The following is a 19,679-nucleotide window of genomic DNA, read 5'->3' as shown; positions in this document are numbered from 1 at the left end:
TTCTTTTGTTTTTTTATTTTTTGAATTATACAATATTTCATTTTTTTATAAATTTGACAATAAGGACCAACTTGACTGAACCATATGCAGTAGTATCAAACAATTCTAATTCCACATGTTCAGGACGGGATTAGTCGCTGTATTACTTAACAATGAGGAGAAAATTAGAATATTTCATATAATAAAATACAAAAGAAATAGTTAGTGGATGACATCATAGTCTCCTCATTTGCATACCAGCCAGGATGTGCATATAACTGTTTTGTGAAATTAAGCGAAACTTTAAAACGCCATAACTTTCTTATTTTTAGATCCGATTTTGATGAAATTTTCAGTGATATGCTTGTTGGATTTTCTCTTTTAATTAAAATCAACTTTTTTGTTGGGGTGGACTTGTCCTTTAAAGAAGAAAAAGAAGCATTAAATGTGAGAATTTTAAAAATACGCATAAATTAGCATATTTAATGAGTTTCAAAATTCTGTGTAGAAGTTTTGAAACCCCCACCTAATGCTATCATATAAAGCAAACAGAATTGAAATCAGACTTGAAGTGACGAATAAGAAGCAGTTTGAAATTGTGGACGGACGCCACGCCACGGCATAATCATCTGGCACTTCGGGCTGGATGAGCTAAAAATCATGTGTGATATTTACGTTAATAGCTTCATAGCAAGTATAAAACAACTAACAAAAAACATGCAATACAAAGATTTATGAAATCTTTTAGATTATGTTGCACACAAATATTTTGGGGTATAATTCCCCAGAACATTACTTCTACTGCTTTAATGATTGACATCAATACATATTATACATTCATGCTACAAATTGATGCATCGCAACACATCACATGTCATCACACCATTTAAAAAAAATCGGAATAAACATACATGTATTTCTAAATCATTTTCTAATTCTTAACTAGCTTAACTAGTCTTAACTAGCTTCATGTTTATTTTTTTATCTTTGAACAATTTTCATTCTCTCTAATAAACGTGGTTTGCGTATTTGTTGAAAGTGGTAAGGTTTGATTTAATGTTTATTTCATCAAGAATTTCGAATAAAAATTAATTTGAGTAATTTCATTGGTAAGAATCGTGTTTGGAGTAATATCTTATCATGTATTCACGAAGTAGAGTTACAAGGTGAGATCCTTATCGAATAATCTCTACAATGATTCAACAATGTTTCTAATGGATTACTGTAACAGCCACTTGAAGGAAACGTTTGCTTCTTTCATGAATTCCATAGAATATGGACGGTAGTAATCGTACAGCTTCTTTGATACAACTGCACGTATTTCAGGATGAGGGCGTCCTTTTATTTTAGGATTCGCACACTTGTAGTTTGGTCTCTGGGGAACATTCGCACAATAGAACCCTGTCTTTGGGTTATGGATGAAATGTTTCCTCTCGAAAAATGGCGGAAGACCGAGAAATCTTTCCGTTTGTATCATGATGGGGAGAGGATCTTGAACAAAGGCTTCGCCATCAAGAATAAGGATTCGATCGCGTCCAAAATGCCTCAATGTCTTTCGAAATATCTCAATGTATCTTCCTTTCGCAACATAAGGAATGTCCTCATTGATTTGTCCTGTCCAATGGTTAATTACTATGTTTTCAAACGATTGAATTTTTGTCCTCGCTGTACTTTTGGATAGTATGCCAGCTGTATGGACATGATCAGAGACAGCACGAACGACCGGGTCACGGATTATCATGATCGTTTTAGCGTTTCTATCCAGCAGATATTTTAACAATCTGAACGTAGCGTTTGCCATGTTAATGGGCTTACCGATCATAGGAAACATTCTTGGGCTAGACCATTGCATCTGGTCTCGCCATTTTCCAATATCATCAGCATTAAGGTATGTTCCTTGAGGAACACTTACTTCTCCTTGAATGACTACCATAGGATGAAGTGAAAGGTAGTGCGTTAGAGTCATCGTACCACATTTCTTAACCCCTATTACCATGGCTTTTGGAAGGCGCTTCTCGCATCCATGACGTTTTAATACTTCTAAAGGCAGTAGCCTTGCTCCTGCAGATGAATAAGCGTAACAGTCACCGTAGAATATCCTTGATGGTTTCTTTCTAGTTCTAGACTTAGGCCTGTACCTCTGGCTTTTCTTGCGGATATTCTTTATTACTGATGGATGTCTAACGTATAATTTCTTAGGCTCAGTTTTATTTCTTCCCCTTTTCTGCCATAATGGTCTCTCTTCTACGTTTTTCTGATCCAGTTCCCCTTCGCTATTTTTCTTTGACACGCTATGAGTTGGAGGAAACAAGTAAAATGCTACAAGAAGTAACAAAATGACAATTATACCGATTTTGTGATTTTTCCTGAAAGTATCTCGTGGCATCTTTCCTACTAAACTTGTTCGCTGTCTATCACAGGCTTATACGACGAGATTCCAGGTCCATCGCGAAGTGACATCACTGTTGAAAGCCTGTAAAGGAAAGGATAAGAAAATATAGGCAGTATTCAGGGGAAGTAGTAGTTGTGGTAGAGTAGTAGTCGTAGTAGTAATAGTAGTAATAGTAGTAATACCACTACTCCTACGACCACTACTACTATAATACTTGTTCTGATAATACAAGTACTTCTGATGGTGATACTTTAGCGAATGATGATGATGATGATGATGATGATGATAATTATAAAACAAAAATAAGAACCATAATGGTGATTATAATAATAATTGTAATAATGATAATAATAGGTAATGATGATAATGATGAAAGTGGTACTACTACTATAACTACTCCTTTTAATGATAATAATGGATGATAATGACAATAATGATTATTATTAAGATAAAAAAACAATCATAATAATGATGATAATAACATTAAAATAATAAATGTAGGCCTACATTGATAATACTGATTGTGTATTTCTGATTGTGATAAAATTATCATTAATGATAATTATCATTAATGGAATAATGGAAATTATTATGATATGTAGTTTTATAAATGGCAGCCCCCCCCCTCCGAAGCCATTTTTAATTGTGCTACATATTAAGAACAGGGGCCTGTTTCAATAAAGGACTTGAAACTGTTGTAACTTTGTACTATGACAACTACCATGGCAATCTTGATTCTGATTGGCTACTGAGCCCTGTTACCGTGGTAGTTGCCATAATGGCAAAGTTACAACAGTTGTACGTTCTTTATAAAGCATGTGAAACGGGCCCTGGTCTGTAATGTAAAAAAATGCAACATTTTTACCACCAAAATATACATTTTTTTCACTCGGAAGTTACACTTCCTCGCTGGCTACCGAAAAATCGCAATCACTGTATAAAGCGTCCCTCTGTTAAAAAAAAAAGAGTAAAATTTAGCACTCGGAATTGATAAATCTTACTTTCCAGCTATGCATTCCAAATATGCATTATGGTCGTGAAAATAAATCTGCACCGGGAATCCGGCCGTTGGGGCAAATATACCCTTGTAAGACATTTGTCTTACAAATATACCCTTGTAAGACATTTGCCTCCTATCATAGACCTAGTACGCTCCTACTAAAATATCATTGTACAATCAAATTAGATTTTCTAACCTCTTTCGTCCATCTTCAACTTGAGTCTATCCTTTTCTCGAATGAATTATGACACAGATGGTTATTCCATTGTTTAGCCACAATTAATACAGTTCAGATGCAAAACATAGTAGAATGCACGAGCGTTAGAGGGAATAAAAGACAGGGAACAAGTAGGAGAAAGTGAACAGATCTGCACCAGTCACAGCATCGTTATCTCGAAAATAGGCAAGTGACAGTGGTCTCGCAAGACTTTCCTGTTTTGGTTGGTAAATATAGGTCTTTGTTACGTGCAGAGGCTTTCAAATGCAAACAAGAATCCGTTTTCACACATAGAAACTTACAAAGCGAATCTGTATAGCAACAAAAAAGGGGAATTAAGATTTGTGTTGACGATAAACCTTCAATATGACAGTCTTCTCGGGCAGCACTAAGCCAAGTGATATTTCGAGGGCGAGAAGGGGTTGTGTTGTTCTATGCAAGAGCGAATTTATTCTCCAAAGATAGTAAAACTATCAGACTCTATTTTAGGCACAGACGTATTTGTTAGAATGGCGCCACCTGTAGATATTCCTTTTTGATGAAGTTTGATATGATCAACGTTTGTTCATGGCTAGTGTCACGCGCGTAAAACATTCCCCATAGACTTGTATGTTAAAATGACACTTTTTAAAAATTTCCTTAAAAAATAAACTTGAAATTAGAGGGTCAAATGTTTACTACTATTGGATAGGATACATATCTGACATTCCATATCTGACGAAAGAAGGGTATCATAGCCAGCTCATTTTAAAATCAAATCGCCATTTATGAAGATAATTACGATCGGAACAAATTTATCAACTTAATCAGTAAAATACCCCTAATTCTTTCTCAGTTAAAAAAATAGTTCCAAAGTCATTGATATATCATCTCAATTTGGGCAAAAGGAAGTTCAGTAGTTACCATTCTAGAATCGGTGTTATATTTCCAATTATATTCATACACTTTTGTCAATTAGCAATATCAAACTGAAAAAAAAATCGAATGAGTTGGGTCGAATGAATATCTTTAGCCTTCCTGTTGTAAAAATGAAACCGGCTATATTTTGATTGGCAAGAGAAAATGAATACAGTCATGGAAACTAATTTCTTTAAGACTTATGTGAAAAATCTGTTAAGATAGGAACTTAAAAAAAAAAACATTTGACACTAGTTAAATGTTTTGATACCCCTTCCCCAACGTCTGTGTATTTCAGAAAACCCCTTTTCTTCAAAATACGTTTCTTATCGAATCCTTAATAAAAAAAATCCTATATTGAAAATATTTCAATTCTTATTGTGTTTGTGTATAATGTTATATTTTGTATTACTTTACCCGACATAAAACAAACATACAATACATATTTCGACGACTCAATAAATGATTATATTGCCATGGCACAATTTATCATCAATCATTTTGAACTACATGTAGGCCTATGTAATCGTATTCACCGCAGCATATTGATGCAGATAGGAAGGTATAAATATGGAATCTCAAATAAAAAGCGGTATAATTTTTACACTGTTTTGTTAATATTGATCTTGTTTCTTTTTCCCGTAGTATTATTTGAAGATTATCCTTTCCATGTTACCGTCTTAATATCGTTCTACCTTTCTAAGAAAGTCCTTAAGTCAATTTGCTTACTTTATTTTACTAATTTAAAACTAAACCTCGTTATGGTGCGTCTGAGACTGTACCGTCTGGGGCGTTCGTCACGAAAATACCAAATGATTTCTTTTTACCATTTCACGGGGTTTCCCTTTTAAGACAAACAAGATATCGAAAATATTCGGGGAAAGTATTATTGTTGTAACGTGGAAAACACGTACGATACAGCTGACGCACTTTTGTACCGTATTTATGTTCGACACGATACAATGCATTGAAAATACAATTACACTTGTAGGTATTTCTTACAATGCTCACCGCTCGTCAAGCAAGATTATGTTTGGCTTGCTCGTTTGAAAACTATGAAAACAAGATACAAAGTGTGCAAACACTGCGCTACAGAAACATATCTCTCACCATAAAGTCTGTTATCCGTTTCTTCTATGTCGTTTTCCTTTATTTATTCATTGAATGGAAAGCTGTTATACCATTGCTAAATCTCTGATGCGGATTTATTTCACTTCGGCCTCACTAAAGCAAAATCCCTTTTACGATTGAAAGTAAGAATAGGCAGTGCATTTTATTCAGGAGCATGATACCAAGAAGTGTTATTTTCGAAGGCCATAAATAGAGAGATAATGCAGAACTTCATACAAGGTCATGAAACTGCGCTTCGCTTTTTCAGACAAAGTCAAGTATTTGTTTCAAACTGCTAGTCATGAAAAGTAAATCGATAAGAAGGAAGCGGTACGCGGGAAACTATGGTTATCCCAAATACGAGAAAAGGGTACTTCTTTGATAAAAGAAAATTAATTTGAATTTGCTTCTGTGGTAAAAAAGGAGGAATAAATGTAGTTAAATTAATGGGTAAACCTTGATGTTCTTGATCAAATTCCACCGTGGCAATATATTATGTAATACCCACTGGGAGTCCTTCGCACTGTACCGTCATACATGGCAACTCATGACTTGAAAGAAAATGACTGTCATTCCTATTCATTTTTAACTGCAATAACACAAAGACTTGTAATCTGCATGAGCATCTAAAAGCATTGTGAATTTGCCATACACTTTATCAAACCAGCTACTTTCATAATACGTGACTGAGTATTTTGAAGTAAATATATCATTTTTAGTTATTCAAACTGACTTTGTACATTATGAAAAAGATTCTGGAGAATTATGTTCCTCTCAATATTATTAAGACTTCTGTTATGTTTCGAGTATTATTTGAAAATAAATAAAAATGCTTTATATACTTAAATATTGAAGAAAAAACTACATAAAAACGTGTACAAGGAAAAGAAACATATGGAGGAAGTATGGTTTGGAGATTTAGAAAAAAGATAAATTAAAGAAAATACATAAAAGACGTAGTGCAAAATTTACAAAAGCCCTGAAAAAGAAAATAGACCGACAATAGGGCAACTGATATTGGCTGAGCAAACGTCAAATATGATTGATAATTTAATACAATGAATTCAAACCCGTATAAGGTCATTGTGATACCAGGTAAAATGTCATTTTGTCTTCAAATGTCATAACAACGAAAGCTGCCGATACGTTTAGCAAATTGTGAAATCATCTTTTTTATCTGTCCATATTTAACAAATTAGCAGCCGTCGATGGAGGAACATTGATGGTAAACCGTCTAGAGATGTCATCATCTAATACATCATAATGATTGTATTGACATAATAAAACTCCGGGGAATATATTAACGTCTATTGCATTAATCCCAGTGCTCTTTAATAATATACTTAGTAGCACTCGTGGAAAACGAAACTTGATGCGTCATTCGCGTGCGTTAGCAAAGATAGCTGATTGTTCTTTCGTCTAGTAGTCAGTTGCTTACTGGCTGGCCTCAGAGCAAGGCTTATACTCTCGCTTTACGTCATGCTGTACAAAGCCTTCCATGTACTCGCGAGACAGACGCCACCTCTTACATAGTTTGTGAGCGCTTAGTACGCCCAAAGTATGACGGTTCGCCGCGTTAAATGAAAGGGAGCAGACAAGTATAGAACATTTTACCAGACTCTCTCATCAGTTGCGGAAGGTCTACACTTTGACATCATACATTATCCTTCATCGTAAGTCTTACTTGAAGCTACAAGCGACTAAGAAATTACTCGGGGAAGGACTTGTCAGTTCTGATATTCTGTTATTTACCTGGATTAATTTTGGTGATTTAAGACAGTTGACGGAATTTTCGGTCGGAAATAAACGAACCCTTCCCAAGCCATCTCTCGCTGGAAACAGGGATTGAATTTTGATATTTTAAATTAATTTCGTCAGCTCTTATCATTTTTTACCAACATTACGGTATGAAGAAGATTATCATGATTACTGACGTGCAAAATTACAAATTTTACGTCAAGTTATCAATAGACATTTGCATTGGGATGAGCACCAAATGAGTTGTTCGCAGGTTAAGATAAATTTTAATTCGCATCTTCATTGCCTAGTAACTGTTCCTTGTGATTACATATCTGATATATATTGTCTACTGCAACTACAAAAGACGTTTCTACATGTTCTGAAAAAAAAAGGATTATCATAAGAAGCAATAATTCAAAACGGTGCAAGACGGGTGAAAACTGACATTTGAAACATGTTTTATTGCTATATCATGTTCATTAACACACGTTTTATTCCTGCTTGTTCTTCCTTGTAATGTAGTCTCTTCATTAGTTGTAGCGTTGGATAATTTGCTCTGGATCATATTGCACAGTAATCGACATCAGTAAACTTTGTGGTAAAGGTGTTTGAGATTATTTTCGATGTGATGAAGTAAATGTTCTAACAAATTTTCTAACAACAGAAGCGATTTGAATCGGCGCTTACTCAAGGTTGTTGGTACGTCGTGTCCGATGCGAGCGAGCTGGAAATCATTGATCCAGATGCTTGCAGTAGTCGGAGCAGCTGCGGAGTACTACACGGCTCTCGTCGGCTTCATAATGAGTTTTGTTTACTACGGAGCCGCAACGATACCAACAGAACTCACCTTATCCCAGATCGATCCCTTATGCTCTGACCACCCTCTTTGTAGAAACAGCCAGCAAACTTGGTGCAGGCAAGTTACCATGCAGAGTGGTCCGAAGGAACCTAGTCCAGTCAGCAGCGGCTATGTCCAACGATCGATTATCACCCCTGTAATAGAGCGAGTAACCTTGGGTTGCACGCTCATGGTATTGTTTTTTCGATGGTTCTGGAATTGGGGCTCGAGAGATAAACCGCAACCATCATTACCTCATCTCAATTTTCGTGCATCATCCCTTCTTAAGTATGTACTCAGATCATGTTACACCCTACGAGAGCCTTTTATCCCAACGGCTTGGGCGTCTTTCGGTTACCTTCAAACTCTTCTAGGTGTGATCCTTTCGGATGGCACCATTAGGTATCGGAGAGAGGTTCTCCAAATGTCTGATGGTGGGATAGTAGCGTTGGATTGGGCTTGGAAGAATTCTTCTGTTTCAAAACGTAAAAGGAGGAAAACATTGTCTAAAGGGCTGATTGTAATCATACCGGATTTGGTTGCCGGATCTGGAAATGTATCGCGTCTCTGCTCGAATGCATACAACAATGGTTACGAACCAGTCGTCTTTCACCGAAGAGGGACCAATGGTTTGCCCCTTAGTACTCCTAAATGCCAAAGCCTTGGAGATCCTTCAGATCTACGTGATGCACTGTGCTACCTCTCATCAAGACTTCGTTCTGGGAGACGGATTAGTGCTATCGGTCTTGGATTCGGAGGGAGTCTGCTTTTGTCGTACCTAGGAAATTATGGTTCGTCTTCCAGACTATCCGCGGCGGTTTGTTTATCACCCATCTATGACCTAGAGTCCACCATCCATAAGAATCGACGTAACTCTCTTCTGAAATGGTTCACCCTTCAATTACTCAAATTGAATTTTACGAATCATGTCAACACAATGCCAAAATTCTTCAATCTAGATGCTGCCTTTTCCTCGGGCACTTTAACACAATGGTTAGAGAGTGTCGATTGCCCTATGTATAAGATGAAAGACATGGTGGAATATTGGGAACATAACGAACCCTTACGTGAAGCTGATGAAATCGCTGTTCCACTTCTATGCATCAACTCATTCGATGATCCCGTCGTTAAGAAGGAAGACATCCCAAATGAATTATTCTCTACGCTACCTAATTTGTTATTAATGACAACTGAAAGCGGTGGTCATTGTGGGTTTCTTCAAGATTCTTTGAACCCAAAATCCTGGGCTCATACGGTTGCGATGGATTATATAGAAGCTGCATTACAATTCACGGAAAACGTTACTAATGAACGAATAATTAGTGGCCGTATGCGTGTTGATTCTTGATTTGGTATATTTTATCGAAAATAAAACAGATACCTTCTAATGTTTGCATCATCATTATTTTTTCCCTGCAGGAAAAAAAAATGTACATGACTACGTTGTTGAATTACTGTCAGTGCAATTTTATTACTCTAAGTACTATTCAATTTCAACACATTGTTATATTGATATTATTTGGGTTACCAATTTCATTTGAGACTGACACTTTGTACTTGATGTACAAAGCCCCATTGAACGTATGTAGTTTCAATTCGGCAAGCATTATTCCATGATGTCAAAAAATCTATTTCGGAGGTATATTGATTTTGGTTGATATTTAAATGTTTCACCATTTTGAACCGAATAGATGTTAAAGTCGATAGGATTCCTTCACCCAATCTACTCACACTATTGTCGAAAATCATTTATCTCCTTGCACCCCATTTATCTGTTGACGTAGTTGAGTTCATGCGTTCTGTAGATTGCACGATCCGTAATACTGATTCTGTACGATGTTTTAATAAAACCGATAGAGTAATATAAGTTGTATCACGAGTAATGATGATTGATGTTGGCTAATGGACCGTCTAATAAGTTTTTAATCGCTACGTTCAGTATATTTTTTTAATAATGGCTGATGACCGTTCAACTGGATGGTGTTTAATTGCATCCTACGTTATAGCTTCTGGAATATGTTGTTAATAGGACAGTCTCACCGACGTTACCACTCCAGACCGACCAAATATATTACGTTATTTTTTAATGTATTTCATCGGTCGGATAGGAGTTAGTTTCGTTGATGTGACTTTAACTTAATTGGAGCATTATAATTAATTACATGGCCAGGTGGAGTCAACACCGCCATACATCGGTTAAATAGCTAATGTAATCAGGTGGTCCCTTCACAAACCAATATGGAAAAACAGAATTCAGTATTCAACGAGATAAATATCTGTTAAACAATTAGTGTAAAACACATGAAACGGAAGTAATAAATAGTAAATACGCATTTACTAATGATTTTGCGTATTTTCCTATTAACCTTTTTGTTCATGGTTGACTTTTGGGGTAAATCCCGACTTTGTTCATTCCTATTAAAAGAAAAAGGCGTACAATGACACGATATCCATAGGAAATATCTTGCATGTCGCCGTGATAATAATTTTCATTTTCATTATTGTCTTGTGCTGAATATCCTGCTTTATAATGGAAAGCTTTCCATGATTTTTCTCCGCCTTCGCTTAACCGCGAAAAACGGTTTGTCGATGTAATTACACAATTTGTAATTTAACAGTTTTAACAGTAATATTACTGAGAATGGCTGGATAGTGTTGTAAAGCCATATAAAAGAGATTATATTAAAGTATTTTGGGGGGATTAGAAAGAGTTTGTTCAGAAGATACTTTTTAACGCATACCGTACTTTAATAACCATGAATGCATCATTTTACGGAAACTTGATGTACTCATCAATAAGTAAAATACTAGATTGAGCGGCAAAGCTATTTCACCAGTCTTCTTTTAAAGTAGATACTTGGCCCGTTTCTCTACTTGGCCCTTTCCTTGTAAGACTACTCTTAAATTGCTTATGGGCAAGTCTGGCACGTCTACATCCGCTACAAACATCTCTAAAATACTAAGAGCACATTCTTCTGACTGATGGATGAACATTCATTGTTGAAAATTTTATCACCGCGTAAAGATGAAGTCGTAAACATGTCTTAGCTAAAATTTATGATACCATCGTTTACCAGACATTGACACTTGGTTCTATCAGCATATGGGATGATTCATAAAGCCAACTAAAACGCTTCGATTCTAATGTGTTGCAAATGCTGTCTTTGCACGTTTAATAGCTCTATGTTCGTACCAAACAGCAATTACGGAAATCACAATTCTTTACAGAGTTGCGTCTTATCATGGCCATAGGTCTACTAGATTACCTCAAACAGTTGAAAGCGTATATAATCTATAATGTACACAACAGTTCAATTGAAAAAAAACATGGCGCAAAGTGCTCACTTAACATGGCTAATTCGAATGTTTTCACATTGTGAATCATGTCTTTACATTCCGCTCATATCTTCTGCATTCTGAAATTGAATAGCATTCTGCCAAACCATGTGGTAATATTACACTGCAGTCGTTGTGAAATCAACTATATCCTACCAAATTTTGTACACTGCACCTCTACAGAACGATTCGACTGCATGAGCACAGTAAAATACATTGAGGGGCAATACACGTGGTAATTGATACATGTCCCAAACTTTATGCCGTAGACAATATAATACAAGAAAGGATTAAGAATATTATTCAAAGAAAAAAAGTGTAATTTTGAAGTATCGAATGTACTGACGAAAATCTCATACAACATTATGAAGATGGACTTCATACATTGGTCCCAGGGGTATTAGATCTACGGGTATTGTATCTGTCATTTGACACATGAAAACGATAAAAATGAGCCCATATTCATCAACACATTCATCGACGAATTGAATACCAATTTTACTCTTCATTTTCACCACATCCTGAATGTTGTTTTATAATGTAACATGACATTTTGAGACCGAGAATTAATCTGGCTTTGATAACTTTCCTCCTTGTAATAGATGTAGATCCCTGACATTCAAGCGTATTACTAATATAATGATCAGAGAAGTCTGTGCCATACAATAAAGGCTAATGACCCGAAATTAATGCTCGAATCTTTTCACTTGTTTTTATCAGGGACGTGTTCCTGGTGTGATAAATGGTTGATGATCTCACAGTTAGTGTTTTATGGTGGTTGATCTGTTGATTTATCTGCTTGTCTGTGAAATACTTCAAATAGCGTCTGTTTAATCCTCTTTTTTATTTCCATCACTTTTCCCAATATTTTTTTCTTCTTCAAAATAACGGTCTTGCTATTTTATAATTACTTCAGATTCAGATTTATATATAAATCTTTCAAGAACGTTGCTTTTGATTGTTACGATAAAAGAAACAAAAATGAAGTATGACATGGATCCAGTTGTCTATTATTTGAAATAAATGTTTATTACAGCTTTACCAATCTTTTATTGAATTTATTTCATTCACGTTTTGGCAGCTTGGTAGAATTTTAGAAAATGATATTAAGGCAATGAGTCCTTCACATGGTATGTCTTCAAAGTAATTGTTAATTAGGTTGATGACAATCTGATTTCTTAATTTGATACTAATAATTTAAGAATACCCTAATGATTGAATTGTATCTAGCTTTAAAGCTTAATGATACATGAATATGTGAGATATATCATGTCTAATAATCCATCTTTCTATGATGTTTTTAATCTCTAAAAATTAGTTACTTGAATTACATGATTGAAGTAAGATATAATTTCTACAAGAATTAACTGAAACTGTGTTGAAATATTAATATCATTGGAAATAGGAACTCGTATAAACACTGTCAATAAAAGCGTGCGAGGAATGAATTTTATGAGAAATTTATGAATATTTAAAATGAATTATATAACATAATTGTATATAGGATCAAAATTAACACTGACCCCTGTAAATGAACGATTTTGATACTTGCATTTCTTGATTAATACAATCTGAACTTAATGCACACGAAATCCTGTGTATTTGTGTTTTCCATTTTAATACACGTTAATTGTAATAGAATGTTGAAGGCTTGCTTGGGATGTTTGAATAATCTAAATACATTTATTCCTTTATAACGTTCGTTTGCTTTGAACAAACTGTGCATAAATATCTTGCCAGATGAGCACCATATCTTATCAAGGAGGTATGCTGACTAAATAGGTAACAATGAATCAAAATTGGCAATCTTTCCAACTACTGTATGTACAGTATAAAAATGTGAATTTGTGCATTTTTTGGCATGTTCAACCCCCCCCCCCACACACACATACACACATACACACACACATGAACACTTTACAAAGTCGTGCTGCTGTATATACCAGTGTAAATTTGTGTGAAGGAGAATGTCTGTTATTCCAAACACCTTTTTCAATAGAATAAAGCGGTAATAACACACCTCTTTTATTATTTGGAGCACTAAGTTTCAGCTTGGGGAGATAATAATCCTAAGATCCTAATGATTGTGTTTAAAGGTCTTAATAGTCAAGCCCCAAGTTATATCTCAGATCTCTTGAAATTAAAATCCCGATCTCATGACCATCACCTTCGTAGTTCACAGGAAACACTCACACTGCAAGTACCCCCACTCAAGACTAAAGCAACATTCGGAGATAAATAATTGAATGATAGAATTTCTCTACATTGAAAGGAAAAACTGAAGAAATCAAAACCTTATAACAAATTTGGTTTCATGCATGTACATTAATAATAATAATAATAATTAAACTTATATCGCGACAAATCCACTCTGTTGAGTGCTCAAGGCGCTTTTTAGGAACATTAACATGATTAAAACCAAAAACTTAGAAAAAGTAGGTTTTGTACCCTACGCCTTCGATGGACAATAACTCTGTGACATGTGACAATTATAACGCAAGCGAGGTATCAAAAGAAAATCTTGATGAGTTACACTAAGTCATGTAGAATAAAAAAATCACGAGAATAAATAATATAATCGTGTTATATCTGACCTTTGAACTTCAGTTTTAGAAACACCCGGTATAAACGCATGTTATTATTATTGTTTATCATTGTTATTACAATGATCAATATTATTATTATCATTACTACCATCACTATTATTATTATCATTATTATTATTATCAGACGTCATCATTATGATAATGACGTATCCCTGTCCCCAAAGCCACCGAGTATCACGAATGTGAGTAGAATCATGGACCTACTTCTTTGTCAGAGTAGTAAGAAGCAGGTATATGCTAGAATCAAAATGCTGTAAGAAGCAGGTATAGTCTATCTTTAAAATGATATTCTATTTTGTATATATTCCAGTAATGTCATGTGGAATAATATACTCTCTCTATTTTTATTGAAGGGAAACAAAAATGTTCTTGAAGTGTTTTCGCTCAATTTTTGAGTACTCGATCAAAATCACCGATGACCTTTGAATCGGGTGAACAACAACTTATTCTAAAACTTCATGCTCTTTCCCTATCTCTCTCCATCCCTCCCCTCCTATATCAATCTCTCCCATTCTCCTTCTCACCGTCTTCACTGTCTCCATTCCTTCTCTCTCTCTCTCCCTCTTCTTCCCTTAATTTTCCTCCCTTGCTTGTCTTCGACTTACTCTCTTCCCCATTTCCTTTGTCCTCGTTTCTCCTTTCTGTCTCTTATTTTTTCCATTGCATAAGTTCAGGTAATATATTCATGACATCTTAAATGTCTAGGGGTGGGTGTAAGTCTGCATCTGGTATTGATTTTCAGAGAGCGGCTGTACATATATCTGTAGAGCACCGAGCAAAGTCTCGTCCGAAGCACGCCCAATAGGAATACTACCCGCTTTATTGCTGAACCGTTTTATGTTAGACCAAATCTAATATTGAGTACCCTGAATTCATACGTCACTGTTACATTGAAATCTCAACTCTTTACTGAACCCTAACTGATCACTTTATAATGCTCCAGTCATACTAATCCAGGTCGACCAAATAGTTTACATTATTTTTAATGAAATACATATCGGTTTTGGAATCGGTTTTGTTGGTGTTACTGCAGTATAAAGTTTACGCTCAAGTTTTTCGTTGGCTACACTTGATTTAGGTTTTTGCTTTTTTAAAAACATTTAAAGCAATACCTGCGTTACGTCTTTTTCCATTTACGAACGCCGATCTGCAACATCGACGTGAACTCACAAAAATTGAAGTTTATCATTCGTTTTGAATGCATTTGTATAATGGCATCATATAAACGTATTTAAACTTTAGGCTGATACTTTATTTTTTTCTACAACAAACAACTAATCTATACAATTGAGGATGAACAGAAGAGTCAGATATGACATAATTTATAATTTTATTAGTATCAATACCCGTTCTAATCAATGCGACGAATAGTAAGGGAGCCCAAATGCCCCCTCTCCATCTACACACAATACACATCCATACACACACATTACTTTTTCATTCGGGAAATGATGGGGAAACAAGTTTCCCCGAGAATAGTGTTCGCTGTTTCAAATCACTCTGCTTGTAGATATTTGTTTATGTGAAAGCATAAAGGTAATGTCTTTCTTGAATCTTTAGGAGATTAGTTCTTCAAATTTAATTTCTTAAGGACAATGTTTAATATTGATTCGACCTTCAAAGAAATTTTCGCAAGAAGTCCTTTTTGTTTCCTGTGTCTGTAAAAATCAAGACCCTGAGAAAATTAGACCTTAGAAATATAAAATACGACTTCAAAGCTTAATAATATTTTTAAAAAAGACCCTATTAATAATAACCAATGTTTTAATCTATGTTCATTTTGTCCTCCACTTAATGTCTATCCTATTATCTAGAGTAGATATGAAGTAATATTATATGAGCTTTCAAAAACTTCTCCATCACTAAAGCTTTCGAATTCACTTTAATCTGTCATTATTAAGTTTTTGACCCCACTTTTCATGCCCATTTGCATTTGAACACAGACAATTTATTCCGATATTGAATGATTTAAAATAACATTATGCGTTCATGATAGTGATTAGGGTTTACATTTCTAAATCAGGAATGTTGGTGACAATGACATAGAAGTTAATCATAATGTAGGTAGTTTTTGGTTGTGATGATGATGATGATGATGATGATGATGATGATGATGATGATGATGATGATGATGATAATGACATTGTAAGATGTGGGGTGAATTATATTTTCCCATGGTAGTATGTTGCGCTCATAAGGCAAGTGCTCCTGAACGATTATGGGAAAAATCTGAAAAATTGTGCACAAATAAAATAATGCATCTTCCACAATATCAGTCATTTTTAAACATGTTTGCTAATTTGAGGATACCCATAGAAAGTACAAGACTGTAAAACGTCCATAACCGTCTAAAGTCATAAAAGATTTTGATAAAACTATATTTTCATTTACCATCTATTTTCACTCTTTTTTCAAATTAATTGTGTCCCTGGATCTTACTTTCCTTTAAAAAAAACATACTATTAGGCTTATTATTTTATCATGAGCTTGTTGCTTATGTTTCCTCAGCTCTTTGCAGAGAGGGCAAACAGTATTATTTGAATAATATCTACGATAACCGATAAACCCATCTATCATCCTGTTTTCTTTACCTATTACACTCATCATTTTGATTTAGACGTCCATTCGACATTGACTTATTGACAATCTTCGCTGAATGAAAAACATACAGCCCATACCCACTTTATCTCATAGAGTTTTCTTTAAAGCTTGCTCAATAAGGATCATGTCCTGAACTGACACCCTTTCGATTTGATTTGAACCCTTTGTAAGATTGAGACTAACCAGTATCTTAAGCTCTCCAACCTTCAATGTAATCATATCCCGACTTTTGGGTAGTCGCAAATTTAAGTCACACATCTATTTTAAACATTATTACATGCAACCATTATTCTTTCAATAATCATTTCAAATTGTTTATTGATGTTTATCACTGCTCTGAATAAGATATCTATTTTGAGAGTAAACTTTTCCATCTCCTTTGATTGCGCACACACACGATCACACCCCACGCACCGCACATACATACGCAAACACTCATACAGCATCAAATTATCCCCTCCATGTTGTATAATAATAAGATATGTCCTTTACAGTATTGGATCATACATCTCGAATTGGGGATTGAGTTCAACTACATGTATAAACTCTTTTCCAATGTTAAATCAACTCTTAACTAAACGAATGTTTCAAAATGTTAACAAGAACTCCTGATCGGTATCTCACATACCTGAATCAGTCGAGGTTTGGTGTCTCAAGTAGGCCTACATGAACGAAACTATGCTTTTGTACATTGAAAAATATATCAGGCTTTAAGAAACTATAGTGTGAATTATTTTTCCGAGGTTGGACTGGCAATTACTATTTTCCCCGACAGGCGATGCCCCAAGGGAAAATAGGTATATTGCCAGTATAACCAAGGACGAATAATTCCCACTATACTTTCGGAGGAAACACCTGACATATTTGCTTTATATCCTTCTTTAACTTATAAACCTAGTCCTTGCTGATGTATAACCAATTTAGACCAATTCCAATGTCGCCGGACCTAGTCATATAGGCCTGTCGAGCTAAGATAATCAGTTCATGGGTATGGATATGCTGCGCGCGGCTTTTACCCGACTCCAGTCAATAAGAGGTCCGCTGTGCTGCGCATGCTGCTACATGTATACTTTGTAAACGCGCAGGCTATTTTGTCTACTATTCGGAATTTATAGACCAATTTCACGGCCGGTTTATGTATTTGGCCCTCTATCGGCGACGCCATTGCTGCGGTGGGCAAGTGCGCTGACCGCGATTGGCTCTGTGTACAAATTCAATGAAAGATTACAGATAAGCTCTGATATTGTGTAATTAAATTAATCATAAATCAATAAAATAAAGCATGGACACCTGGGTAGACGATGTAAGACAATGGCCATATCTGACCGATGAAGGTATGATGAATTTTTGCACTTTGGCTACTTTTTCCCCTTAGTTTTGTCAGTAAAAGTGAGTTGATGATGACCAAGAATCGCTGTTGGTTTTCATCAGGGAGCTCACTTCTTGTTGCTAGTAAATTGTGTTAGAGTAGCGGGAGAGTGAACGAGACATAGAGAGAGAGAGAGGGAGAGAGAGGATGAGAGAGGAGAGAGTATGTGTGAGAGGAGGGGGATAGTGAGAGGGGAGAGGGGAATAGTAAGAAAGGGGGGGTAGTGAGAGAGAGGGGGGGGCTAGCGAGAGAGTGTGTGAGAGAGGGAGAGAGAGGGATAGTGTAATACAGAGAAGGGGATAGTGAGAGAGAGAGAGAAAGAGGGACTGATATTTCCATCTAAGCATGATCAAATAAATCCCCCCTCCCCCCCCCCACAAAAAACCACCACCACCACATTTTATGCAGGCCTATAAGTATCCAAAAGGAGGGGGCAAGGCAAGAGAATAAAACAGAGAGGAAGGAGGAAGGGGAAGAGAGATCCACTGGCGACGCATTCCTTCATCACCGCCTGGAAACCTATGCAGGGAGTACGGCTTCACACACAAACAGGCTTCATGAGTCCAAGGCGAGTGAATTTCACATTCACTTTGCTTCCAATCCTGAAGCTTTCTCCAATTGTTGTGGCAATTGAACACAGCACAGCTGCGACCTGAACTTCTCCGATTAATGCTCATTGTGAATCTTACAAGAAATCTGCTCAATTGGTCCAAAAAAAAAAATCGAACGAATGTACCAAATACCCTATGACTTGTGTACTATAAAAGTTGATTCGCCCACCGCAGCATGGCGACCAGTCTGCTGCCCTCTCACGTTGTGAAATTGGTCTATAGTATCGGATATTGGCTCGCCGTGCTAGGCATACATATATCATGTACGAATGTCCGTCATGGAATTATATTTTCTGCATGATAATCTAGACCTAATTCCAAAACGATTTTTCAGGTTGTCGGTATGTAATTTGAGCGAGAGCTTATATTTTTATTTTATTTATTTGGGCGGATAATTTACGGTACGGATCTGGATCCGTCAAATCAGGGAGCATGCGCAGTTCAACGTTGAGAGAACATATCGAGCATGAGCAAGCGCAATGCTCCCCATGAGAGTAGGCCTATATAAAAAAAATATATGGAGCTATTTGCATTTATTACTAGTTTTCCTATTAAAATTATCCTTTGTCACATGATCACGAATAAGCATATTCATAAGAGGGATATAACGCTAATACCTCCGACTTGCTACACACCAAATAAACTTACGAAGTTAAGAAGTTGACCCGAGTAAACGAAATAAGATGATAGTAAACTGTTCTAAAAAACAGGAAATTTTCTACAATTTAAAGGGGAATCCAACCCAAATAAAAGCTTGTTTTTATAAGGAAAAGAAAAATCAGACAAGTTGATAGGTGAAAGTTTGAACAATATTGGACAAACAAAAAGAAAGATATGAATTTTTAAAATTTGTAAATATTGGTAATCACTATACCCATGGAGATTTCACATTGGCCGCATATGGGATGCCATAGTGATGTAAGGCAAGGACAACAATTCCATGTACTCCAATACATATTATGGCTAAAATGTCATTTTACCCA

General features: G+C 35.7%; 2 protein-coding genes across 2 annotated transcripts; one reads left to right on the top strand and one right to left on the bottom strand.

The window, feature by feature from the left end:
• Nucleotides 1-1,132: 1,132 nt before the first annotated feature.
• Nucleotides 1,133-4,022, bottom strand: LOC121409645 (heparan sulfate glucosamine 3-O-sulfotransferase 5-like). The gene is made up of 2 exons (XM_041601556.1): nt 3,568-4,022; nt 1,133-2,452 (listed from the first exon to the last, which is right to left on the bottom strand). Exon 2 carries the CDS (start codon nt 2,363-2,365, stop codon nt 1,199-1,201), a length of 1,167 nt encoding a protein of 388 aa, XP_041457490.1. The 5' UTR covers nt 2,366-2,452; nt 3,568-4,022; the 3' UTR covers nt 1,133-1,198.
• A 3,605-nt stretch (nt 4,023-7,627) lies between these two features.
• LOC121409150 (protein ABHD15-like) lies at nt 7,628-13,263 on the top strand. Its single transcript, XM_041600989.1, has one exon. The coding sequence runs from the start codon at nt 8,049-8,051 to the stop codon at nt 9,519-9,521; it is 1,473 nt and encodes a 490-aa protein (XP_041456923.1). The 5' UTR covers nt 7,628-8,048; the 3' UTR covers nt 9,522-13,263.
• Nucleotides 13,264-19,679: the final 6,416 nt, after the last annotated feature.

The sequence above is a fragment of the Lytechinus variegatus genome, chromosome 2 (genome assembly GCF_018143015.1).
Source record: "Lytechinus variegatus isolate NC3 chromosome 2, Lvar_3.0, whole genome shotgun sequence".
NCBI lineage: Eukaryota > Metazoa > Echinodermata > Echinoidea > Temnopleuroida > Toxopneustidae > Lytechinus > Lytechinus variegatus.
Note: the sequence above shows the minus strand (reverse complement) of the source record. Positions and strands in the feature narration are given on the sequence as shown.